We start from the raw sequence: 27739 nt of genomic DNA, 5'->3' as shown, positions 1-27739 counted from the left end.
CAAACTGTAACATTGTGGTAAAAAAGCAAAAAAATATAAAACTGACCAAAGTAACAATAAATAAGAATAGGTATAATTTTTTTTTTCGAAAATAGTACCAAGGTCGTTTTAACTTTCATAGATGGCTAATATTTTGAGACGAATGGAAAGAACAAAGGTAACTGTCCATGTGATAAGAATGGCCAAAAAAAGGGAAGTGATGTATAACACTAGGGTTAGGGGCCATTTTTCAAAACAACTGCTTTCATCTAATGAAATTACTCTTAAATCTTGAGTTGGCTTCGTTAGGTCAACGAGAACTTGTCTGATTTTACATTTGCTATCAATACACGTACGTACCTGTGTGCTTCATTTGAGAGAGGTAGAAAGGAAATTATCCATTAGCAAGATCAGTTCGAAGACATTTAGAATATGATGCATATCCGCTCAATGAAAAGGTAATATTGGTTGCAATTTATTCATGAGGTCAACCCATTCAATTGAAAACCAGGGGAAAAGTGAGAAAACACTGCGCGAGGTGTTAAATGTACTTATTATTTTCAGAAGCTAAGAAAGAAGATATAATAGGCCCACATAAGAAAAGGAGCCAAAGAAACATTCTGAAATCAATTGTCCTTTTCCTCAGAATCAAAGGCGAACCCATCATTCCACTTCACTTCGCCTGATCCTTCACCAGATTCTTTGCTTTGACCCTCTTCAGAACCCTTGCTGTCCTCTTCGTCATCGTCACCAGAGGCCTCATCTTCGCTTTCTTCAGTGGGTTCATCTTCGTCTTCTTCAGTGGGTTCATCTTCACCTTCTTCAGTGGGTTCATCTTCTTCAGTAGGTTCATCTTCATCTCCTTCAGTAGGTTCATCTTCATTTTCTTTAGTGGGTTCAGTAGACGTTGGGAAATCGTCTGAACTGGGAGAACTTGTCACAGTACTGAGGCTCTCAATCGGGATGTTGCCGTTCTCTGCCCACTGCTTCAGCACCACAATTTCAGCGTCATTCTTAAGAATACACACTGGACTTCTGCGGTCGTCGCAGTCTTCGTCACTCATGTAGTAATAGTGCTTGGAAGACATAGAGGCACACCTTGGCAAAATGGAAAGATGGAATTTACTTCAGATCTTAAATTCATTAGGTGAAGGATTTATTCTAAAGCTTGCCAGAGCTATATATTCGCAATGCTGATTCGTTTTCTTTTTCCGAGATTTCAGTGATGTGTCCACAATCATCATGACATCGTGAAATTGAAAAGATGGGGGAGGGTCGTTGCAAAGAAACAAACAATTAATTCAACTGGTTCGAGCAATCCGCCGCCTTTTCCATGAAAACGCCATTATATCTCACTAATTACGAAAATAATGAACTTTTCCGTAAAAGGATGATTGTATTTCACTAATTATTTAATGTAGTATTGATGAAGACGATCAAATTTCTTCAAACAGGCAGCGATTGTCTAACAGTCATAGCTACTTACGACAGGTTAAGATTTTACATCTGCACTTAACTTTTATGAGACTACATTATGGGAAGTTTAACTTTGTGTAAACCACGACAATTTACAAATGCAGCAACTAATGAGGGAGTTTAATGTCTTGCAAGATGTTAAATTCATTGTTTTATCAGAAAGGGTTATGAAAAAAAGACTAAACTACTGGATCTCGCACTCTAGGAGTGCTTACCGACGGGGTATGTTATTGAACGCTAGGTGAGAATTTGATTAAAACGAATCTGAGGTACTGGACGGCAAAGTGGGAAGCGGCCAACGTGACCGGACGAAGAAAAAAAGGTAAAAATACTGCAGGAAAGGACAAAAACGACGCTGCAAAGGGCATTCCTCACTGTTTACAGAGAGCTGCTCCTGCTCAAGGGGAACTGTAAATGATACCCAGCTTCGGGGGAGCATTCTTCTTAGTTCATTGTAATGTTTTCTAGAGTTGGCGAGCTTTGCATTATTTATTGAAATAGGATTTTTTTCCCCAGAGAACCGTCGCATGGACATGTAATGTAAATGAACAAAACGCTTGTTAAAATGACAAGAAATTCTCTGATTACATATGAATATACACATGAAACATAACATCTACAAATTATTAATAGTGTCACTATATGAATGTACATTTCAAAGAGTTTTATGAAAAGCTTTGTTTTGACGTATGAGTTGACTAACTGATCTTGCATTTTTAAATCTGGAATAGTGTCACCAATCTCACTGGCGAGTGGTCTGTCAAACTGAATGCAATTTCTTTTATGAAATTACGGAATTGTCAGATAAGCACCAGAAAATATATGCTTTATAGATGTCGGGTCTTACAGAAGTTGAGTCATTGCAAGTCCCTCGTGTTTACTCCAGCTTTAATCGCTCAAATTTTTTTATGAATCAAAGTCTTGCTATTCCCCATTAATAGGCTATGCATTTGATGATGATGTCATCACGTCATAATTGGCCACAAAGTATTCCTGAATGAGCCCAACCAAACTGTCTCGGCCAAGATACAAAGAATACTCAGGTAAAGAGCCGCGTCGCACTGAATGGCTGCTAAAATTTCATGTTGTCAAATAGAGAAAACACAGCTCTTGCTAATTCAAAGATGTTGGAAAACAGCTACAAATACACTCACTTTATATTTCCCCTTACATCCACATCATTTCCATAAGACTTAGTCATTTCGTAAACATTCTGAAGGGTAAATTTCACTTTATGTTTATCAGACTCCTTTAATTAATTTCATTAATAATTATAACCTTTTTTTGCAGCTGGATCTTACTGTACTCTGGTTTTTCTTGGACCTTGACAGTCTGTATAGTAAAAAAGTCAAATATGGACAACAAAATCCAATTAAGTCACTAATGGACATTTAAATTTTAAATGTTACACATGCGTCATCACCAAGATTTTCATTTTGCATAAGTTTCATTTAGAAACCATTGGTATGATTCAAATCCAGTTTCTGCGGAGTAAATGCAAAAGATAGGACTCTTCCCCGTTGTGAGTGGTGCTATTTACTCATAAAATCAGAAAGTAACTTCGGAGACATTCTTTCGGTTGTTTTATCAAATTATTTTCTCTGGTCTCCTATTCTGTGGCAGCTAAAATTCCTGTTCATTAAAACTAACAGATTTTACGTAACGCTGCATCCTCACAACGCTGATATTTTCTCAGATTAGTTGCTAAAACAAATGACTTACTTTGACTGGTACAGTCCAGCATGAGGAGTAATGATTTTCGAAGGCGCTTGATAGTAATGTTCTTCATTAGCTCTCCAACTGGGAAAATTGTTAATCCTGAAAAAAAAAACATAAAAATTAGAGTCCATATTTCACGAAAAACCCCAAATTGGAACAAAAATAAGCTACACTTAATATGAGTTCAATGCTTCGGCATGAGGTAGAAAAAAATTTTTATCATTAATGTTATTTTCCTGTTCAGTTTGTGTTTTCGTGTCGTAATGTTATTCAACATATGAAAAGAAAATTAATAAAACGAATAATATCCTGGCATAGGGCCAGATCATTTCATAACGGAAATTTATTCTGGTATTCTTTGGCATCTTTAGTGTGAAGTTTGCGTATTCGGGATAATAATAATAATAATAATAATAATAATAATAATAATAATAATAATAATAAAAATAATAATAAGGAGGAGGAGGAGGAGGAAGAGTATGGGTAGGAGTAGGAGGAGGAGGAACGCTAACAGCGGCACAAGATCAGGCCTAAGAACCAGATATGTCCAAAGAACAATAGATGGAAATAACATCTCACACATGCAGGAAGTGCAGTATGAAAGACGAGACCATAAACCACACAGCAAGCGAATTTCCGACGCTTGCACAGAACCAATACAAAAAGAGGCATGATTCAGTAGCAAAAGCCCTCCACTGGGGCCTGTGCAAGAAACACCAGCTAGCTTAAAGTAATAAGTGGTACGAACACCAACCTGAGGGAGTGAAAGAAAACGATTAGGCAAAGATCACCTGGGACTATGGTATCAGAACAGATAGGGTGATACGTGCGAATAGACCAGACGTGGCGTTGATTGACAAAATCAAGAAGAAAGTATCACTCATTGATGTCCCAATACCATGGGACACCAGAGTAGATCCTAGTTTGAAGGAGGCCCTGCCGGAAGAACGCTCTGATATCCTCACAGGCCATGCATGGCGTACTTAAATGTGTCCTTACCCGTAACTCTTTCAAGGTTTTTATTACTTTTCTCCCATACCATAAAAAATGATATGCTTTATTGCAATATGGCTGAAATGAATAGCAATCCTTTTTCATTACAATATTTCTGTTTAAACAGCATAGAAGTCAGTTTACTTTACACCGTAGTACTCAGTCTAACTATTATTGCGCTCTGTGATACGCCATTGTTGGGACATGAACGTTTAGTTTGGGAATTGGGAGATCGCACGGGCTCCGATTCCTGCTTCCCTTTTTGTGGCTTACAGTTATCCATTAGTTGAGTAAGAAGTTGTGAGTAGCACATTTAATGGTGCCCAGAGTAGATCTAGGATTAATGTGTGCTTGTGTATAATCCCCGGAAAAGTGTAACTGACAAAATATGGCTGATCTTGGAAGGTTAAAAAAAAAAAAAAACCCACGTTTGCAAGGGGAGGGTTAGCCCCAAGGTCTAAAGACTTAGGGTAGGCCTACCCGTTCCTCGAAAGTCTTAAGGGCTTTGTTGAATAATCCAAAAAATTATTTGTCCTGGGTTGAACTGAAAGATGTGTATGATGAATCTGATAAAGATGGTGGCCATTCTAAAGAAGAGCCCCGTACGGAAATATTGTTTATTAATGATTTTTTTTTCGACAGGACAATATAGAAAAAGGTGTACATGATGCAGTACATGTGAGATAACCTGAAAATTTAACCGAAATAATGTGAGAAATGTGCCGTCTTCTATTTATGTTTTTACGTAGAAAAATTCCGTAGGTCACTTTAGTAAAACCCCCTATGGGATTGACGGAAAACAACCAAAAGACGGTGAATTTATCACATTATTTCGGTAAAAATTTCAAGTTATCTGTGCTACATCACATACACCCTTTTCTATATTTGCTAAGTAAAAAAATCATTAATGTTTCCGTGCTGAGCTCTTCCTAACAATGACCGAAATAGGGGTTGTTCATAGTAGTCCAGGGCTGCTATGAAACAGAGATTGATGATCACGACGAACTAGAGGACATCGATGCCTCATACCAGTATCGTCGAGGTGCTCAGGCAAAGGGAAGTGAAGGCGCTTGGACGAAATGGCCAAGGATATGTCGAGTCAACAAGACGTATCATGGACGTGATTCAGGTGGGTCTATAAATTCTTCCAAGGGTTTAAGATTACGGAGACTAAGAGTTGCCAAAATTCAGTGGCGAGTTGACTTAGGAACTTAGGAGTCTACATTGGCTCCCAGTAAAAGCTAGAGTAGAATGTAAAATATTACCTACACTCTTTAAACCACTAAAATATAATGAACCAACATGTCTGAGAAACTGCTTAAGCTTCTTTAGACCCGAAATGAATATTGTAATCAGACATGCAAGTGAAGCATATAGGCTATTTGAACCTAGAACAAATCGTAAGTCAGGCGAGAGAGCATTTGTACACTGAGCACCAAGACCATACAACAAAATACCGCCTGAAGTGAAAAGCATGCACAGAGAATGCAAATTTAAAAAGGAACTCAAGACTCTCCAATTCTGCAGGAGCTATGATACTGACGAGAAAACACTGAAAGGCAATTATAAAATATAAGAAGCACCTTATTTTGAAAACGTACATGGGCCCGCCAGAGAGGGAATTATCCCTGTGGAGGGCTGTACATAAAACCAAACAAAGTAAAAGTGAAGTGGCAGACCTTTTGGGACAGTTTTTCTGCTTTAGCCTAGTTGATGGTAGCAATATACCTGTCATAAGTAAATTCCGTTAACTGCAGGAAGGTGATTCGAAGACTGATTCAAGGGTTGGCTTTGACTGCAAGTAATTGTTCCACTACTTTTGACTGGTAAAAAGACAGGTTTGGGATACCGGACCGAATTATTTTTACTCAAATTCAAGCTCTTTTAAATGTAAGTATGCTTACTAAAAAAATCAGGGCTTTTTGTAACGGTATCCGCTCAGGAAATTACAGTATGAACCGCTGACACATTCGTAGCCTGCAGACCCTTGGTGTTGCTGGTGATCAGAATAGAGTATTTTTAACTCTAGTGAATTTTTTCCTCGATTGCCACACGACATTTGATTGGAGCCGTCCAGAGAAGGATCGTAATACCACGTGGGCGTAACCCAGAATAATCCAACCCTATTAAGTCAAACCTGTACTGTTTTACAAACTGCGAAAATTAAGGTGTCTTGGGAGAAAGGTACAGTATGTGCTCTGAAGCTACATTGCTTTCCGATTCAGGATCTGACACGTCCTCTATTTCTAGTAAACATGTTAGGAAAATTAAACGGAAGTGTGTTTTCTCTCAGTGCATATTTTGCACCGCCTTTGGTGATGGAAAATTTGCCAAGAGTGATAGTCGTAATTCGTATAATGTGAAATTGTTGAATTGTTTGGGTAGTTATCACACATTAATAGCAGTTGAAATACCAAGAATTTGTGCTCAGGAGTCTGTGTTTAATATGACCTTGGGTTCTTTGAGAATTTTGCGTTCTTGCTGATAAAATGAGGTTGATTTAGTTTAAATGAATTTTGGGGGTTATCTTGATGCTTTTTATTTCTTGCACTATCCTGAAATTTGACTATGCATAGATGATATAGTAGCTCAGGAGTCTGTGTTTGGATAGGAAATTTTACTCAGATTGGTTCTTAGGATAAATATTTTTAGGAGAATTTTTTTGTTCATTAACACTTTACAATCTTACATTTCTCAAATGTTATGCCTATAAGGAATTTATGATTTTGAAATACAGAATTATTGGACTTCTGAAAGTCTGTTTTCTTTTATAAGCGTTTTCAAGTTAGTTTAAATGCGTTTTTAATTTTAGTTGGGGATATTAATTGCCCCTGTAATGTTTTTAAGAAATTTGAAGAGACTGAAGTTTGTTTCTGTTGAGGATAGATATCAAGTGGCTTTGCCCTGGAAATCAAATGCTGCTAAAGATAGTCTCAAAAGTAATGAGGGTGTTGCAAGGAAAAGATTACAGTCTTGACTGTAGGCTAGTAAAAGAGAGCCTGACTTGCAGCAACAGTATCACAATGTCTTAATGAACTATGGAAAGGAGGGAATTATTGAGGAGGTTCCTCCATTTGGACCTATCAGCCCATAACCTAAATATTACATGCCACACTGCCCAGTAGTTTGAGAAAGTATTTTGTCTACTAAGATTAGACCTATGTTCGATGCATTTGTAGAATTTGGTCCTTCCCTTATTCAAGATTTAGTGGAAATTATTATGTGTTTCAGATGCTGGAAGGTGGTTCTGACTGCTTGATATTATGAAGGCCTTATTACATGTTGGAGTCCAAAAACAGGACCAGGATGACCATTCGATTTGAGTCATGTTTAAATGGCGAGGTTAGTTTTGTGTCCTATTTGGGAATAAAAGTAGCCCCTTATTGTTAAATGCGACTATCAATCGTCATCTCAAATATTTTTTATAGTTCACCGGTGGTTAAGGAATTGAGTGATAATTTGTATGCTGATGATTGGTTATCAGGGGTTGATAGTAATGAGGAAGCGTATGCCCTCTTTCAAGAGGCTTGTGTCACTGTATCTCAGGTAGGTATGCCTCTTAAGTGGAGTTCCAACAGTAGGAATTTGATAAACAAGTTTAATCAGAATTTTGATACACAATAGATTATGCCGCAACTAATGTATTAGGGGTTCATTGGGTTTCTTCACGAGACTGCCTTTCATTTGAAGGTCTTGATGTGGGTGTTCATTATAAAACCTTGTGTACTAAGCGAGCAGTCCTTAACCTCATTTCTAGACTTTTTGACCTCCTCAGGCTGATCGATCCCCTTATCATGTTTGCAAGGATTCTCTTTCAAGAGGTTTGGATGCTTGGAATTGACTGGGAAGAGGAATTACCAAATGAGTTACTGTTCCAGTTTCAGAGTTGGGGAAAAGATATTGGCGTTTTTACGTCGTGGAGGTTATTCCAATTTTTTTTTCCTCCATGGTCTTCCGTGTCAGGTATGGAACTTTATAGGAGATGCTTCTGAAAAGGGGTATGGGGCTTGAGTTTATCTGAGAATACCTCTCCAAGACAGCTTTCATCAATTATCCCTAATTATTGCCTGAGCCAAGATAGCCCCTATCAAGAGAGCTACATTAACCCGTTTAGAGTTGCCCAGTGCCTTACTCTGTGCTAGGCTATCAAAGTGTTCGAAGTCTGCCCTTTACTTAACAGAGGATACGCCATGTATTGTTGGACAGACTCCAAGGCAGCCTTGTCATGGATAAAAGGAAATCCCCGTAGGTGGAAAATGTTTGTGCATAAACAAGGTATTTGAAATTCAGTCTTTGACTTCACCCAGCCATTACCATTGCCCTGGGAAGGACAATCTTGCAGATATGTTTTCTAAAGGTATGTTTGCTGAACAGCTGGTATCTTCTGATATTTGGTTGCATGGTCCAAGTTGGCTGTCTTGGTTTGCTGCTTATTTTCCCAATAGTAAAATTATTGGTTTCTAAGGGGAGTACTACTTCAAGGAAAAGAATGTTTTTAATTATGTTGCTTTAAAATTTACAGAATTATTGATTAGGTGCTTAAATTTTGTCATAATTGTAGACCTAATCTTGTAAAGTTGTCAGATGGGCTGACTGCTAATGAGTTAGCCACAGCCAAGCTAAAACTGTTGTAAATGTCTGCAGCAAGAAGCCTGTTCTAGTGAAATTATTGCTCTTAAGCTTGGTAAGTCCCGTGCCAATGGATAGTCTTTGGTTAAGTTGGATCTCTTTTTGTATGATTATGGCCGTCTTAGAATAAGGAGATGTTTGGCATTTTCCAGGTTGAATTATGATAGTAAGCATCTGTTTGCATTTCTGTCTGGTCGTGTAGCATAGTCTTTAGTTCAGTTTCAGCACTTTCCTTAAACATGCTGGTGTTGCCATTCTTATTTCAAACATAAAGGAAAACCTTTTGGATCATCTGGCACAGACGACTGGCTCAAACTGTCTGGAGAAAATGTGTATTTTGTAGAAGACAGGATTCAGAGGCTTATTGTCAACCTGTATTCCCCCGTCCTGGTTTAGGGTTAGGCCTGCCCTTCCTTTTATGGTAACTGGACTTGGCTATGCTGAGCCTTTATAATCTTTATATTCTGTGGTGATGTAACTCCTGCCAGGTTTTATACTGTACAGTATTTTGTTATTTACTTGTGCTTTTGTTGGATCTGTGCTCTTTGAGCTTACTGATTCTCTGAATGTGTAGTCTGTGTTAACTCTAGACCTTTAATTTTTGTAGATGAATCTGACATATCTAATCCACTGACTCCCTCACACTTTCTTATGGTGCTTACTGCAAGTTTTCAACCAGAAATTATAGTCAATCAACTTCATGGTACTCTCAACTTCATGGTACTCTTGCCAATGAATTGAGTGTTAGGAATATTGTCCATGAGTAAAAGATTGACAAGTTCTGAAAAATGTGGAGCAATGACTACCTTAAAAATCTTTCCCTCTGCTGTTTAGGGATTTGTTTCTAAGAAGACAATGTTCCTCTTATGTCCTGGTCCCTTGGTATAGTTGTAAAACCACCTCTTAAAATTGATTTGTGATAAAGCTAATGAACTTAGTGCAGAATTCTGTATATAACCTTGCTTTGATGTTTTTCACTGTTACCTTATATAGAAATATCCTGCACATAATCTTTGGAACTTTGAATTGTTGTCATTGCAGTTACTACTCACCCTCAGCTCTGGAAAATTTAACTTGCTCCTTTATTGTAGCTATATTATGTGGGAAAATGAGCAAGTTTAGAGAATACAATTATTATTTCACACTGATTACTCTACTACATACTTGATTTTTTGAAATTTCCAAGAAGTCTGTGATTTGATAAAATTTTGATAACTTGAAATCATTATTTAACCATTGCGGCCTACTACCATTATTATTTTTATTCATGTTAATGATATTGATTTGTTGGTAAATATTTAATTTTGTTTATTTTTTGTTGTAATTCTTAAAAAAATTCAACTGATTTGTTCAAGTTTATCAACTCTTGTGAACAGTGCTTGTGTATTTCTGTTCTATTGATACTGGAGTAAGTGTATTGTACTCCAGTGGTGAGGAGAATGTTGAATATTATCCTTTTGTTATGTACCATTATAATGTTTGAGTTTAAGCAACAGAGAATTGATTTTACTTCATGGCATTGTTCACAGTGTAACTGTAATTACGCCCTGTGATTGGTCATTGTTTGAATTTGAACAGGAGATCAAAGACTGTTTGGAATGATGCACGGACTCTGATTTCTCCCTCCTGTTTTGTGGCCTATACAGTATTTGTCTATCAGTTGCGTAAGAAGCTGAGAGTAGCAACGCTGTATGTCATGGGAAAAACAACATTCAAACTTGCCGTTGTCCAGCTCGGTGCCAACCCTTCTCACGACTGGCTCCTACGTAAGTTTGCAGAATGAAGGTACCTTGGTCCAGGTTTCAGGACTGCACCTAACATCCTTAAGGACTTGTCGTCTTGACCCAAACTGAAATTGCCATCATTTCGATGTTATGGGCACACTAGTACTAATGATAACCAACGAAAATTGCGAGCCAAAGCAAAGCATCACTAAAGCTCCCTCGATTATGCAATTGAAGGTGATTCGCTGAACATTATGGAACCTAAGTAGAAAAAAATATATTTTACCTGACCGCCCAATACGGTGACCCCATCGGCATTTGAGATCCGTCGAGCCACCTCCACGATTTCCCGTCTGTTCTCCCACCAACCCATAAATCCGAGGTCAAATCTGGAGGAGTGAAAAGAATTCGATGAACAAGAGGAATCTTGCAATACCATGCTCTTACCGCTCCTTCCCAGTTGGGGGATCTGGTGTACCTTACGCAAGGCATTGCAAACAGTACAATATTGTTTCTTTTTCCAACTTTCTACTAAGACCTGATTCTTACATTAGCAATCCTTATGATCTGTCTTGGATATTTACTGTACTTTCCTTTATGGGTTGGTTAGGTATTATTTACAGCTTAAACACTGTGTACTTTTGGTTATTGTAAGTACAGGTATAGGTATAGGTGTCTACAAAACGTCCGTGACAACATAGTTACATATCTTTTTCTATACTTATTAACATAGCTGTATTGTTTCCAGTTACAAATGTTCTGATTGAACATGCTATAGTTTTACTATTACAAGAGGAGTCCTTACCTGAATTTTGCAAGAATTGTAAAAGTTCTAAATATTCTTGAATGTTCTTGAAAACAACGAGTTCCCCATAGATGCTCTCACAGAAATTACTGGCGCCCGACCATGATGTCTGAAATAACATAAGACTAATCAACAGTTTTCATAACGTATAGCGACTGATGTCCTTTTCACAAAGAAAACATACGAACACTTGTGTGTTGCCTTTATGTACTTTTATTATTTCTTATCAGTGTCATGTAATAGTCATCTTCATCCAAAATTTCATCTTTTTTTTTTTCTAAAGAAAAAAGCTTCATACAGTATTCATGGACTTTGGAAGCTAATGATGCAGCTGATAGAGGCACTTAGGAGGACGTTGAGAATTATGGTAAAGAAGTTGTGATTGAAAGCCACTGAAAGTTTTATGATGAGAGAAAAGCATGTTTATGATATAAAATGGCTGTTTAATAATTATCTCCGCGGACAGGCATGTGCAAGAAGTCACAGAGATTATATTAGATGAGTGCGAACTGTAGGTAAGAAAACGAGTTGTGATTCAAGTATGAAATGGACGATGATGTTCGTAAGTGAGACAATACTAATTTAGAATGGTGAAGAGGAATGGAAGAAACTAGTCAAACTAAAATGTCAAGGTTTCTTCCGGACTATATCGTTCAAGAACATTTTGGTCATTTTAGCCATAAGGAAAACGCGCCGCACTTAAATCTAAAACCTCAACGGTTAAGGCGGATGAAGCGCTCAGATAGTGTTCGCTCCGTGTTTATCGTGGATTTTCGTTGTTTTCATTTCTTCTAAATGCGACCTCGAGTAATCTTTGCTTGTGTGTGCGCATGCAGGCCGAAAAGGAATTATTAGCTGAAGCCACTGGGAAAGATTTAAAACGAAACGACAGAGTGCCAAGTGCTTTCGTGTATGTTAACAAATCACGCGCTTACTTTTGTGATTTCTTAGCATATGTACATATATATGTACAACTACACGAGTTAAATCCTAATCATTCAAGTTGGAATTTCAATCCTTTAAAGATGTGACCCCGAAACCCGATAAGATCTTTCCGTAAGATCAGCTTGACCGATAGGGAGTTTGGAGGCGGTCTATAATCTGGGATAAGTAGTGCAAACAAAAGATTATCTCTTATCAAATCTCTACACCTTTGTACTTGTAAAGGGTCAACAATACCTTTCCTTTGTGTTTCTTTGATAGGCGCTATGTTTTAGATGTTAAAGTAATAATGTGTATATATGTATGTATGTATGTGTGTATATATACATATATATATGTATGTATATTATATATGTATATACATATATATATGTATGTATATTATATATGTATATACATATATATATATATATATATATATATATATCACATATACATACATATATGCACATTATTACTTTAACATCTAAAACATAGCGCCTATCAAAGAAACACAAAGGAAAGGTATTGTTGACCCTTTACAAGTACAAAGATGTAGAGATTTGATAAGAGGTAATCTTTTATAATTTTTTAATTGTACTACTTATCCCAGAATAGGCTGCCTCCAAACTCCCTATCGGTCAAGTTGTTCTAACTAAAAGATGTTATCGGGTATCGGGGTCACGTCTTTAAAGGATTGAAATTCCAACTTAAATGATTAGGATTTAACTCGTGTCGTTATACATATATATATGTATATATACTAAGAAATCACAAAAGTAAGCGCGTGATTTGTTAAAATACACGAAAGCACTTGGCACTCTGTCGTTTCGTTTTAAATTTTTCCAGTGGCTTCAGCTAAACACACACACACACACACACACACACACACACACACACATATATATATATATATATATATATATATATATATATATATATATATATATATATATATGTAATTCTAATAGCCACAATGCCCTCTTAACTTCTCGAATTCTTCGCGCTTTTTGGATATGCTTGTAACTACAAAGCCGTCAGATCCAAACGGAAGAAACTGAAGAGACTGTGATGGCCGGTCGCGGGAAACGAACCCACATCACCATAATCACAAGGCGGTCACGTTGCCGACCTGACCACGAGAAGGATAAAAGTCTATTGCCTCTCGTACATACAGTACATATACCTGTCGTTTTCAGATATATTTATTTATTAGAGTTGGAATAAACCCATCCTCACCATCGTAGCTAAGTGGGAAATCGTTTTTATTGCTTTTTTAGGCTGAAATATATATGTAGAATCTACTGGTCACTTTTACCAGACACACACACACACACACACACACACACATATATATATATATATATATATATATATATATATATATATATATATATATATATATATATAATATATATATGGATATTGGGATCTGGATATTGGGATCTGAAGTCAGATGTACGCCATTTATAAAATAAGATGGAAAAAGAAAAAAGAAAGAAATTAAAATGTGGGTGGAGGGATTGGTCTCGCATCATCCAGTACAGAACTGAATCCGGCTTCACTATAAGGTGATGAAATTTTTGCCTTTGACTACAAGGGAAAATGTCCTCAACTTTTAGATTCATTCAGATGAGACCTCCTGTGTATTGCCTTTATGTACTTTTATTATTTCTTATCAGTGCCATGCAATAGCTCATCTTCATCCAAAATTTCATTTTTTTTTCTAAAGAAAAAAGCTCCATGCAGCATTCATGGACTTAGGAAGCTAATGATGCAGCTGACAGAGGCACTTAGGAGGACGTTGAGAATGATGGTAAAGAAGTTGTGATTGAAAGCCACTGAAAGTTTTATGATGAGAGAAAAGCATGTTTATGATATAAAATGGCTGTTTAATAATTATCTCCGCGGACAGGCATGTGCAAGAAGTCACAGAGATTATATTAGATGGGTGCGAACTGTAGGTAAGAAAACGAGTTGTGGTTCAAGTATGAAATGGACGATGATGTTCGTGAGACAATACTAGTTTAGAATAGTGAAGAGGAATGGAAGAAACTAGTCAAACCAAAATGTCAAGGCGGGTGACATGAGGTTTCTTCCGGACTATATCGTTCAAGGACATTTTGGTAATTTTACCCAAGGTCTAGAGTATATGTATAACGACATGAGTTAAATCATAATCATACAAGTTGGAATTTCAATCCTTTAAAGACGTGACCCCGATACCCGATAAGATCTTTCAGTAAGATCAACTTGACCGATAGGGAGTTTGGAGGCAGCCTATTGTGGGATAAGTAGTACAAGCAAAAGATTATAAAAGATTATCTCTTGTCAAATCTCTACACCTTTGTACTTGTAAAGGGTCAACAATACCTTTCCTTTGTGTTTCTTTGATAGGCGCTATGTTTTAGATGTTAAAGTAATAATGTGTATACATGTATGTGTGTATATATATACATAATATATATATGTATTTATATTGTATATGTATATATCATACATATATATATATATGTATATATATACATACATACATACATACATACATACATACATACACATTATTACTTTAATAGCGCCTATCCAAGAAAACAAAGGAACGGTGTTGTTGAACCTTTATAAGTACAAAGGTGTAGAGATTTGATAAGAGATCATTTTTTATAATCTTTTAATTGTACTACTTATCCCAGATTATAGACCGCCTCTAAACTCCCTATCGGTCAAGTTGATCTTACTGAAAGATCTTATCGGTTATCGGGGTCACGTCTTTAAAGGATTGAAATTCCAACTTGTATGATTAGGATTTAACTCATGTCGTTATACATATACTGTACATGTATATATACTAAGAAATCACAAAAGTAAGCGCGTGATTTGTTAAAATACACAAAAGCACTTGACACTCTGTTGTTTCGTTTTAAATCTTTCCAGTGGCTTCAGCTAATATGTATATATATATATATATATATATATATATATATATATATATATATATATATATATATATATTTATATATATATATATATATATATATATATATATATATATATATATATATATATATATATATATATATATATATATATATATATGGATATTGGGATCTGAAGTCAGATGTAAGCCTTTATAAAATAGGATGGAAAAAGAAAAAAGGAACTAAAATGTGGGTGGAGGGATTTGTCTCGCACCATCCAGTACAGAACTCAATCCGGCTTTTCCATGAGCTGATGAAATTTTTGCCTATGTCTACAAGGGAAAATGTCCTAAACTTTTAGATTCACATATGAAGCATTCAGATGAGACCTCCTGTCATCCGCCTTGATATATTGGTTCCAATTTCATTTTTATAGTAAGAGTTTGAAAATGTTTGCAAAAGAAGAGTTTAGAGCCATTGTGAGCAAAAATAAGATTAAGTGGGTATAAACAAAGCAGTAAGATCCAGTAATGAATATTATTATGAATGATGATGGCAACAAGTAATGCAGCAGGGTAAGTGCATTGGAGTTGATAAGATAGAAGACTTGGAAATGTCTATGGATTCCGAAACTGAGATTCATTAAACAGTTATTGAACCAACTCTCCTTTATGGAAATGACGTGTGGATATTGAATGTTAACGAAAGCAAAAATGTTGAAGCTGTTGGCATTAATTCTTTGTCCAGTATATGTGTCACAAGGAGAATTAAAAGAGAGGACTGTGAAGGTGCACTAAGGAAGTGATGAAATGGTTGACGTTTGAGAAGGGATGATCAGAGTTTTTGAGGTGATTTGGTTGGTGGATGATTGGATGGTGAAAAGCATATGTTATCTGGAAGAATTTGGAGAGAGGAGGAGGAGGAGAGGAAGTCCTGGAAATGGCTGGATAGACGAAGTGAAAAAGGCTCTGGAAAGGAGGGGTTTTCATATCTAAGAAGCACAAGAACATGTAATATGTGATGAATGCAAAGTGTGTAGGAGGGGTCAAGACAGTGATGATGAGACTACTGTGTAGATGAATGAAGAGACCAATTTCGAAGAAATGTTCTGCTCGGGGTTATTCCATGATTCACTAAATAATGTAAAAATGCCATTGACTGCGGCGTTATTTTCCTCTGGAGCCATGTGCTGGCAAAGGGAAACTGCTGTATCTTAAGGATAATATATATATATATATATATATATATATATATATATATATATATATATATATATATATATATATATATATATAGTGAGTTGTATTAATCAGTATCTTTTACCACAAATTAATATGTACTGTATATTACATCTCTTGGAAATCATTTTCATTACTTAGACATTCAGGATTAACCCTCCATTCTGAGAACTTCACACACTCAAAGGAGACTTAGCGAATACTAAATAAAATCGTTCTGACAGATTTTACAGACCTGGCCGATTGAGATAATGGCAATGCAACGATGCCCGATTCTTTTGTAGAGCATTGGACAAGGCTGAACTGGCAGTTCCCCAGAGCTGTGCCAAAAGCCGTGGTGCTCGTGGCCGTAAAGGAAGGAGTCTTGTGGATGACCGCCGTGTTCAGAGCTGCCATGGCGTTTGTGGTGATGGTGGTGGCGGCGGTGATAGGAGTGATGAGGGTCATGTACTCCAGACGCATCCTCATCGCTGGGATCTGGGTGTTCAAGCTCACCACCGTCGTGTAAATGATGGGGTTGATGAAGGTGGCTGTTTCCTCTGTGTGAAGTCGATGGGAAATGATTATCGTGCTCATTGGCTCGATGGTAATGACCCTGGTACGTATGCCAGTCTGTATGATGGAAGGTATTTTCATTGCAATTTCTCCGCTCCTGAACTGTAGCACTGTTGGGATGTGTTTGTTTGTTGTCTCTGGTATGTTTGCAACATTTCTTCTCGGCTTTACCCTCTACTGATTCGTGCTCGGCTTCGTGATGGTCAACAGCTGACGTAGAGCCATTGTGCACTTTCGATTCTTTAGAGTTGTCAGATTCCTCTAATTTTTCTGGCTGAGTTGAGATATTCGTCTCATTCTCATGTTGATGCGAGTGGGATCCGTGACGATGTCCAGTGGAAGATGCACCTCCGTGATGTTTGTGTGATGTCTGGTGGTCATCATGGGATGACGAGTCGCTGGCAGGGGAATCTAAAAAGTCGAGCCAGGCATGGCTTGATGTTGCTACCCAGCAGCCTGTAGTTGGAAGAAAAAATAATTTCTTGTTATTGAAAAAATATGCTTGTGTACAAATATGCCGTTATTCAGAAGTTTGATATTTACTCTAAGAAAATGTATTCGTATTAAAAAGATCTAATGGGATTCCCCGGCACAGTTACGTCTTCTGAAGAAATTGGAAATTAGAAGTTGTTATCGAACACTTCAAACACCTGAAAATAATCTGCAGAACCATTTTCATTAAAGACACTAAATAGGATTCTGCGACGAGATTAACCGAAACTTAGCTAAAATAGGAAAAATCACCAGCAAAGTTGTTTAAAAATAAGGAATGTTCAATATCAAACGTTTTGTCGCTAAAGCTCTTTGTTATTGAATTAAATTTTGTGTTTTAAATGCATCTCTATGCAGTCTAGGAAAAGGAATAAAAAGCCTAACATCAAAAATTTTTTTTTTAGCTTTCAAAGATGCTTTAAAATATATCTATAGTATATTCATGCCATACCGTTCTTGAGGAACCTAAAAATACGTCAGGGTAACATTGCTTGGAGAACCTATTAAACAAATCTGTTGTTTCGTCTTTTATATTCACCGTTTATCAAGAGGGTGACTGATCATATATCTACCAGAAAGTATTATATTCTAAAGTGGATTTAAGACCATTCAATTTTTAATTGAATTTTCGCTAACGAACAGTTCCATTTATGGCAAAGCAAAGTCGTAGTATTTGTATATATTTTTGTTTATAAATTACAAAATCGACTTGACTCGACCTTATTTTCCTTATTTCTTATTTCACAGATCAACTTGTATGAAGGTGAGATGGGTATGAAGGACTGGAACAAGACAAACGGGTGTTCAACAAACTTGTCCCTTGAAACGAGACAACAACAGCCGAAGCGTAGGCCTAAAAGAGTGGGTATGGTAGAAATTCAAGATTTATTCCCCATGATGTCAGGCAGCGCAGCCGATCGAGGCTACGGCCTACCCCAGCGCCAAATCAAAGTTCTTCGAAAAGAAGGCATCGTGCTTACCCCATGTAAAAAAAATGGGAAAAAGCACGTTAAAACGAAGAAGAAGAAGAGAAGGGCTGAAAGGTCCCAGAACAAAGGAAAGAGATTTTATGCACGTTGCATGTCGTCAGGCACGAAGGCAACGGCGAATACTTGAGGGGTCATCGGGAGCAACTTGTTAAGAAATAACAGATAATCTTTCAACAGATAAGAAGCGCTGCAAGACTTGGATTAAGAAGCGAGCCACTGACTGATAACTTGTATAGACTTTCGATCTGACTCCGAGATCAGTTATAGGAAACTGAAATTTTGAAATTACCTTCTGCGTCGGGCGGAAAGTAATTTTCCTTCTATCTACATTTCGACAAAGTATTTCTACAGATGAGCTAAAATAAAGCAATGCAGAGTCTGTTGCATGAGGTATCATGATCATGGACTACAGCAATTACCGAAAGTTAACGTTTAAGTATCATTGTGAATAACTGGATTTATATTTGGTTCTTGATTTCTAGTGTACAGAAGAGGGAACCGTTTAGTTTCGGATGTCACTCATTGTAAAACTTTGTATAAGGCAATCGCATCAGCTCGGAATTGATTCTAGTGTTTCCTGTCATCTAGAAAACCACAAATATCGGAAAGTTGCTAATTGCGTTTTATGGCAGCATGCTGACCATACCTAGAGTTCCAGAAGGCAGTGTTTTGGAATCTCGCTGTTCGATGGTCTCGGAAATGAGTTCTTGCTGTGTGTAACTCATGCTAAATTTATTCAGTCTCATCAATAAAAATAAGGTAGTTTTCACTCGCACAAGAGGTCTGGAGCCAGCTAGATTGCACCCCGTAGGAAGGTGGTGCCGTCAATGCACCTCATGCGATGCATTGTAGGCATTACTTAAGGTTCTTTGCAGCCTCCCTCCGGTCCCTAGCTGCAACCCTTATATTCCTTTTACTGTACCTCTGCTCAAATTCTCTTTCTTCCATCTTTCCACCCTCTCCTAACAATTGTTTTATAGTGCAACTGCGAAGTTTTCCCTCTGTTACACCTTAAAAAACATTTTACACTCAATTTCCCTTTCAGCGCTGAATTACCTCAAAGGTCCCAGCGTTTGGCCTAGATTTTATATTCCATTCACAAGCGGATCCAGGGGGGCGGCACCTGGGCACGTGCCCCCCCGTGAAAAATAATGACAAAATAATAATATTGAAGATTTAAATAATAACATAAATGAGAAATATAAAAATAGGAAAAAAATAAAAAAATCTATTAAATAATATACATATATATACAGTACACACACACACACACACACACACACACACACACACACATATATATATATATATATATATATATATATATATATATATATATATATATATATATATATATATATATATATTTATATATTTATATATTTATATTTATACACATGTGTGTATGTGTATATATAATACGAAAATTGGTGGCCCTCCCATGAAATTTTTCTGGGTCCGCTAGTGAATCCATTCCATTCCATTCCAACTAGTTTGCATTGTCAGCGAGAAGGTGAACATACTGGAGTTAACCAAGACTATTGATTCGATAATCCTGTGACAGGCTCCTGCACAGTCATTCAAAATGATTTATTAATAATTTTGAAGTTAGAAATTCATTCTCTCAAAAAAAGTTATTGAAATTCTGTTGGCGAACTTCTGTTTCTGTTTGGAATACTACCCACATGACTGTAGTGCCTCTTGTTTCCATCCCTCTATATTTATATAATACTGAATCAAACGCAGTTTGTATAATGAGTAGACAGGCATTACTTCTTCTCCAGATTCGCTTTCTTTCATTCCCGATAAAGAAGCCACCTCAGTCCCTTAAAGGAGAGGGAGAGATTTGCACCTCGTCTCGAGCAACCACGTGTGGAATTCAGAACTCCTCGGGTTGCTCGGTTCGATGACTAGTTAATTTTCTGCTGTCAAACCTTTAAGCTTTCCATACCTAAATTTTCCTTGATTCATGTAATCTTCCGCCTTTCAAGGTGCGGCTCTATCTCTTCCTTAAGGGCTAGGTCCTATTTTTCCGCTACTTATTCCCATATAACTTTGAATCGACGGTGGCATTAAGTTGCAAATCCCATCATTCTCTGCACCTAGGAATGACAGAGTTCGTACTCGGTCGAGCATTAACTTAAAAGGCAAAATGATATTTGGGGTTCTCGTACACTTACCAATCAGGAGAATGAGAATTAGTCTCATGACTTGGAAGGAATGCTGCTGATGAAGGAGTAGTGTTAGTGGACGCACGAAAACCACGTCTAATGAAAACTACGCTTATTATCTTCATTATATTCAGCTCCACTCGATTCTTTTTTCATTCATGCTATCAGATGAAGCCGGTAATTTGAAATCATCGTTGATAAGATTGATAAGACTCAAGTGAACCATTGATCTTACAATAATTCTTACCGAAAGATATTGTCTACTACAATATGAGTTCGAATACTTTTTTTATGTAAATTAAGATGTTTACTAAACGTGAATTTACTTCATTTTGCAGCAAAGGCAGTTTCCTCCGAAAACAGAACCGCTAGAATTATGAATGGTTACATTCCCGTCACATGAACTGCACACAGATCGGCAATAAAAGGGTAATTAATAACAGGATTACAGGTGGACTTAGGAAAATCTCATGTCTTTATGCGGCTGTATTTAACAATAGAAGGTAAGTCATCTAGTTCTCAGAATAGATAATGCATCATTCAATAAACACGTCTTGGTGTCTTATCAATAATCTGCCCTGAGCCCATTACTGCTTATCATGGTCACGAAGGAAGCGACAAGAACTGCGGAAAGAGATGCCCTTCGGACCTGAGACGTGCACAACCAGGGAAAGAGGTTATAGAAATGTTTAGCAGATGAAAGACGCTTGACCTTTGGCGTAAATTGTACATTCCAATGGATAGCAGAGTGAGCTAGAAAGGAGAGGATCCCATAGTGGGGTAGTGCCTTTGCACTGTACGCAGAGGCTTGAGGTTCTTTGCAGCGTCCCCCCGCCCCCTAGCTGCAATCGCTTTCATTACTTTTACTGTACCTCCGTTCATATTCTCTTTCTTCCATCTTACTTTCCGCCCTCTCCCAACAATTGATTCACAATGCAACTGTGAGGTACTCCTCCTGTTGCACCTTTTAAACCTTTTTACTGTCAGTTTCCATTTCAGCTTTCGATTTAGTAAAAAAACAAGGCACTTATTTATAAACTTCAGAATCTTGGAGTGGGTGGTTATGCTGTAGGATTACTTCACGATTTCCTTACAGGCCGGCAGCAGCGAGTTGCTGTGGACTGGATCTTTATTGAACCAAGACCTATTGTATCTGGAGTTCCACAGGGCAGTGTTTTTGGTCCACTGTTATTTTTAGTGTATACAAGTGACATGGTTGTTGGCCTGGAAAACAAAATTGTTCAGTATGCCGATGATGCAACACTTGTGGGTGTAGTAAAGTCTCCACTTTTGAGAAATGAAGCTGCCCTCAGCCTCGATCGGGACATGGACCGGATCAGTGAATGGTGTAGTCGGAGGGGTATGGGGCTGAATCCAGTAAAACGAAAACACTATTGATTAGCAGATCTCGTCCTGATTTCCCACCCCAACCTCCCCTTCAGGTGGATGGAACTTTGCTGAACGAGTCTAAAGCTTCAACTATTCTAGGTGTAAACTTTGACTCACATCTAACTTATGAGAAACATCTAATGAAAGTTTCAGCAAATGCCGCACGAAAGTTAGGTATTGTTCGTAAGTCCTCATATATTTATAACTGATAAAATTAATGCAACTTCATTTGTACTCTCTTTACTATAATAGAATACTGCTCTCCGGCTTCTACCAGAAATTTATCTCTCTTAGATAGGGTGGTTCATGGTGGTAGGTTTCTGTTTCCTAATAGTAGTTATGACTTTGACCATCGAACGGATGGTCTGTTGTTTGTCACTTTTTCATAAGTTGTATTTCAGCAGTTGATCCCTGATCCCCTTTCCCTGCCGATAGCAACGAGATTCGCTATGGCACGGGCCCGTAGCCAGCGGGTGTTTAGAGGGTTCAGATGAACCCCCCAACCACAGAGCACCTGGAGTTCCAACTGGGACCAGTGTTGCGAAAATAGATACGAAAGTATCATTTGGACTATATCATACTGGACTTTCAGGAGAGATTTTCTAAAATCTCAGTCACAGCAACTTCACTGCTTGGAATTGTGCCTTCTGTCATTTGTGGTGAAAAAAGTGAACCTGAAAGATGCCATTGAGACACAAAATTCTGACTTGCCTTCACCAGGACTGGTGCCCCAAGAAATCATGCGATGGAAGGTGAAATTTTCAATGGTTCCAAGTGAAAACAGGCCTGCTACCCCAGCAGCAGCATTAAAGGAATGTGACCCGCGCCATTTCCCCAACATTAGGATTTTACTTCAAATTGAATGCACCCAACCAGTCACATCCTGCGAATGTGAGCGGAGTGCCAGTGTTATGAGGCGCCTCCACACATACATGCGTGCCAGCATGACTGAGGACTGACTTACATCCCTGGCTCTCCTGCATATTCATTTCACTATGACAAGGAGGTAAACCTTGAAAGGGTTGTAAAACTGTTTGCAAAAGACACAAGGCGAATGCAACTGGACTCGCTAATTACAAATAAAGACTGGATACTTATTCTGTGCATGTTTAACTTCATTAAATTACTCAAATACATGTTTGTTTATCTTGCTTTGCTCTCTGGAAAGTACAGTTATGTACAGTGCATATAGTACTAAAACCACTGGCGCTTTATGGGTCTTCGGCCCCGGGACCCCACCGGTGGGGGTAGGCGGCGCCCGCCCCCGCCTTCAGAGTTCCACCTTACACCAATTGAACCCCCCCAGTTGTCAACTTGGCTACGGGCCTGCAGTACCAATATGCAGTAAATGTGCCTCGCTGTCGAGCTTCTCACCTCACACCGTTGGACTGTGGAACAGCCTCCCAGAGGATGTCGTGCAATTGGAACTTCAGAAGTTCAAGTGAAAGTGCAATGCATTACTGCCCTAATACTATTCTCTTTGCATTTCAGTACATTTTATCTATTTGTTAATTTTTTTCTTTTTTAATAAGTGAGTGGGATCTCTTCTTTCTGTATTTCCCTTTACCTCCTCTTACTTCTTCCTAATGAACACCCCATTCTTTGGAACCTTGAATTTCAAGTCAGTGGCCCATGTGGGCTTGTTACATATGAATGGGTTTCATCTTCTGAATAATAATAATAATAATAATAATAATAATAGAATCTATCCGCTACTGCAGGGGGACTCTCGTCTGCGAATCGGGTGTTGACAGAGCATTTCATAAAGAGTAGCAACGGAGGAGAACGATTACTAGATCACTGATAAATAAAAATATTACATCAATAAGCAGGGGAAGGACTTGAGATGATCATGCAAGGCCTGTTCTATTTCATGCTGCAGAAACACAGACACTGACAAAGAAAATCGAGAGTTTGAAAAAGTATGACCATATCATGCTGCAATTCAGGACTCCAAAGTGGCGGAAAGATTGTTTAATGCATAAAGAAGGTAAGGCGGGATGTTTTGGACAGTGGCTGAACACAGAGCAAGGAAATCAATGGATATAGAAGCAGCAGGATTATATGATTTGCAACTTCCAAATAAATATTTTGAGATGAACATGCAATTTGATGTAAGACAAGTCACTTAGATTTCATGAATCAATTAAACATTGACTTACTAGCCGGCGCCAATCTTGATCCGAAACGACGTTACGAATATAGCAAAAATGTGTTTGACAGTCCCTTAGGACGAAAAAGGATGCTCGCTCTCTGATGATTTATTTGAATTTCTGTTTTCTTTACATCAAAAGCCATTGACACCGAGGTCATTCGTTAAATATGAGTGATCAAACAAAACAATCATTTTAACGACAGACGAATAATAAAAAAACAAGAAGAATTAAATATTTTTTTCAGAAAACCTGTCTCTTAAATCAATCTAAAAATGCCACTGGCATCATGCATCACATTCTTTCCGAAAATCAGAGCAAGGATCACGGTCTAGAAAAGTGCGGTAAAGATTACGGTCTAGAAAAGTGTGGCGGGGATGTACTTCAGAGAAATATCGGCCTACAGGATCCCTACGGCTGAGGCACTCAACCAGTAAATGCGTGAATGTCAGGTAAGCTAATCCTTTGCAGAATGACTGGTGATCACCGGCCAGGACTTCATCGCTAGTCAGAGTAAAGTTCATCAGTAGCTAGCTATTTCACCATAAACCCATAAGGTAGGGGAGAACTGGGCTGTGCCTCATATAATGGTTCTCAAGATTGATAGTTTTAAGAGCAAAAAAAGCTGACTCAATTGGTACGATGTCCACATGTCAGTCTGTTAGATATACTGTAATTTTCAGGACTTCGATTAGCTTCTGTTTTTCGTGTAAGTTCTTCTAATGGATGAACATCTTTCATATATCATTTAAAACGTGTACAAATGATCTGTCGGAATATTTAAAATTTATACGAGTCTTAAACAGAATTTCCGACATTATTAGCGAAAATGATAGATGTGTTTTAGGCCGACAAACCTCTTTTAAGCACACATACTTAACATGTAAAGTAGGATAGCGTATAAGGGTATAATTTTACGCTGCCGTCTTTTACATCTCCCCCACCCAAAATTTATGGGTATACCCATCTGAATTACTCAAGAAAAACCTCACACCATGCTTCCAACACGACTTGATTACAACTTAAATAGTTGTTCTGACAAAATTAGGAAGCTCATCCATGTCACCCAACGCCGGCAATTTAGCTATCCTTCCAGGCCCTTTAGCGCATCCGATTACCTACTTCATCAAATCGTCTTTAATGCCAAGGGTGAACAAATCCAGACAAAATGAAGGCGGACGCCAGTATCATTCCATGATACAACCCGCATTAATAGATACTGTATATCAGCCAACATTTAAAGCAAAACTATAGACTGTTGCATCCAAGCTTAAAACAAATTAATGTTCAATGTCAAATGACTGAATTTTATTATCATATAGTCTGCCACTGTTTTACGACGAGATTAGTAGATCCATGCCGTCCGTAAAACCAAGCTGATGACAGGAGTCTTGAATGGCATGGCTTCTGATCGAATTGCGGAATCGTCTAATTCCTCTGGTTGAATAGTTGGAACTTCGGAATTTCAAACTTTGTGCAAATGCTTTTACGGCTAGTAGGCTCATAGTTTATTTGATTTTTGTCTTATACGTTTAACTTTGCTGATTTTCTTATTTTGTTGTTATTTCTATTCTGAACTTTATTCTTTAAATCTCACTTTTGTTACTTTCTTTATTGGTGCCCCTTGGCTTTTATAGTCGAGCCAAACGAAAGTGGCGCGTGAGAGACTGAATGTATCGTGGGGAAATCTAAAGAGTTCGTTCATTTTACCTGGAGAGTGCGGTTTAGAGAAGTCATGAAACCGAAGATGCATTAAGGTCTTAAAGGTGAGAGGGTTCCGTCGGTCATAATCCAGGATATATTTTCCTTTTCGACTTTTTTTCCAGGTGGTCAGTAGAAAACAAATAGGAACCTTGGGAGAACTATGATCCCAGGTCTATCACAACCACACAGGGAGCGCTTTAATAGATTATGTTTTCTTCCTTCAAAATACATTTATCCGTAAGACCCACGTGTCTTCTGTATAGGACTGTTTCTCCTCTTTAATTGTGTGTGTATATATATATATATATATATATATATATATATATATATATATATATATATATATATATATATATATATATATATATATACATACATAAAACTGCCCATTGACTTAGTACTGGAATACCTTAAAGATGAATTGCATAAGCTTTATTTTCAATGAGGAATATTTTAAACAAACGTTTGGTAAAGCAATGGGAAACCCACTTTCGCCGGTTCTTTCAAATTTATATATGGAATATTTCGAATGCCTGTATATCCCCGAGATTTTCCATTTTCCTGTAACATGGTAGCCTACTGTTATATTGATGATATTTCAGCCATCATACCCAAGGATTTGGATGTAAATAACATATTGGCTCAAACTCGAGGGAACCTTTTAATTGTAAATGTAGTATTTATTTATATGAAAAGACAAATAATTTGACATGTGGTTAAGATTTAGATATCAATCCCTATCAGACAAGAACAAGGTGATTTTTTTTTGTCTGGCACGCTAAATCAGTTAATCCGCAGGTAATAAGCTGGTCAGATTGTTCGTTCGTATCCTCACTGAGCGTCTCGAAGGTCTGATGTCCGAAATTTGTCGATGTCAATACGATGCATTGGATGGAGACCTCTCATGCGCCACTTTCGTTTGGCTCGACTATAGCATTCTGTCAAACATTAGAAGAATTCGAGAAAGTTGGGACTTGGTAAATGCTAGGTTGATATTAGATAGTGGTAGTGAAAGCCTGAGACATTATGACCATTGCTAATAATACAAATTTTTCCTATGGCAAATCAACTGCCAGACATGATGGCTTTGCAATGAGACTTTTGGTTATAAGTATGTATGGAGTATAGAAAAAGATGACAGTATTATTCCTTGGCTCATAAAACTACATACAATGTATCATTATATTATGGAATGTTCACAGTTGTTAATTTGTAATGCAAGTAATGATACAGTGGAAGATATGATTTGTTATTTGTTTAACAATGACTTGATCAAGGATATTTTAGAAAAGTTTAAGAAATTTGACATAAGATTTTAGTATGTCATACAACTGTTTATTATTGTATTTCAGTTTAGTTTTTCAGTTGTATTGTTTGAACGTTTTTGATTTTGTATGTCATACAACTGTTTATTATTGTATTTCAGTTTAGTTTTTCAGTTGTATTGTTTAAGAACGTTTTGTTTTGGTTTTCCTTTAAGCGGCCCATACACGATCAGTTATATTGCGCAAGTCTGGTTGCACAATATAATTGACAATTTAATGTTGTCCACACACAGGTCAATATAATTGACAATTTAATTGGGCAAACCAGGCACAGTGTGGTCTTGCAATCCGCTGAGAAAGGATGGAGGATTTTGACCCAGCAATCGCCATGGCCGTTGCTCTTGCTGTAGAAGAGGAAAATGTCGTTCAAAGCTAGTTTACAAAATACAGGCAATTTAAATAAGCTCAGCAGTCACGCACCATGAGCGTGACATAATACATAAGAAAATGTGTTTTTAAATTAAAAATCGATTCTGTGCTAAAGTAAAATAATACCTCATGAGAAGGCCCGCTGTCATCTACAGTCGATGATAAACTTGTCTGCTTTGTGAGTGTACTCCGA

At 37.5% G+C, this 27739-nt stretch overlaps 1 protein-coding gene and 1 long non-coding RNA gene across 2 annotated transcripts; one reads left to right on the top strand and one right to left on the bottom strand.

Moving 5' to 3' along the window:
• Positions 1–513: 513 nt before the first annotated feature.
• LOC136849071 (sarcoplasmic reticulum histidine-rich calcium-binding protein-like) lies at positions 514–20768 on the bottom strand. The gene is made up of 6 exons (XM_067121994.1): positions 20616–20768; positions 16635–17410; positions 11326–11434; positions 10807–10909; positions 3178–3273; positions 514–1077 (listed from the first exon to the last, which is right to left on the bottom strand). The coding sequence occupies exons 1-6, from the start codon at positions 20641–20643 to the stop codon at positions 606–608; spliced, it is 1584 nt and encodes a 527-aa protein (XP_066978095.1). The 5' UTR covers positions 20644–20768; the 3' UTR covers positions 514–605.
• Positions 7390–19000, top strand: LOC136849073 (uncharacterized). The gene is made up of 2 exons (XR_010856230.1): positions 7390–7509; positions 18194–19000. It is a non-coding gene; the product is annotated as an uncharacterized lncRNA (long non-coding RNA).
• Positions 20769–27739: the final 6971 nt, after the last annotated feature.

This window comes from Macrobrachium rosenbergii, chromosome 20 (genome assembly GCF_040412425.1).
Source record: "Macrobrachium rosenbergii isolate ZJJX-2024 chromosome 20, ASM4041242v1, whole genome shotgun sequence".
NCBI lineage: Eukaryota > Metazoa > Arthropoda > Malacostraca > Decapoda > Palaemonidae > Macrobrachium > Macrobrachium rosenbergii.
This window is presented reverse-complemented; position numbering and strand designations above follow the sequence as displayed.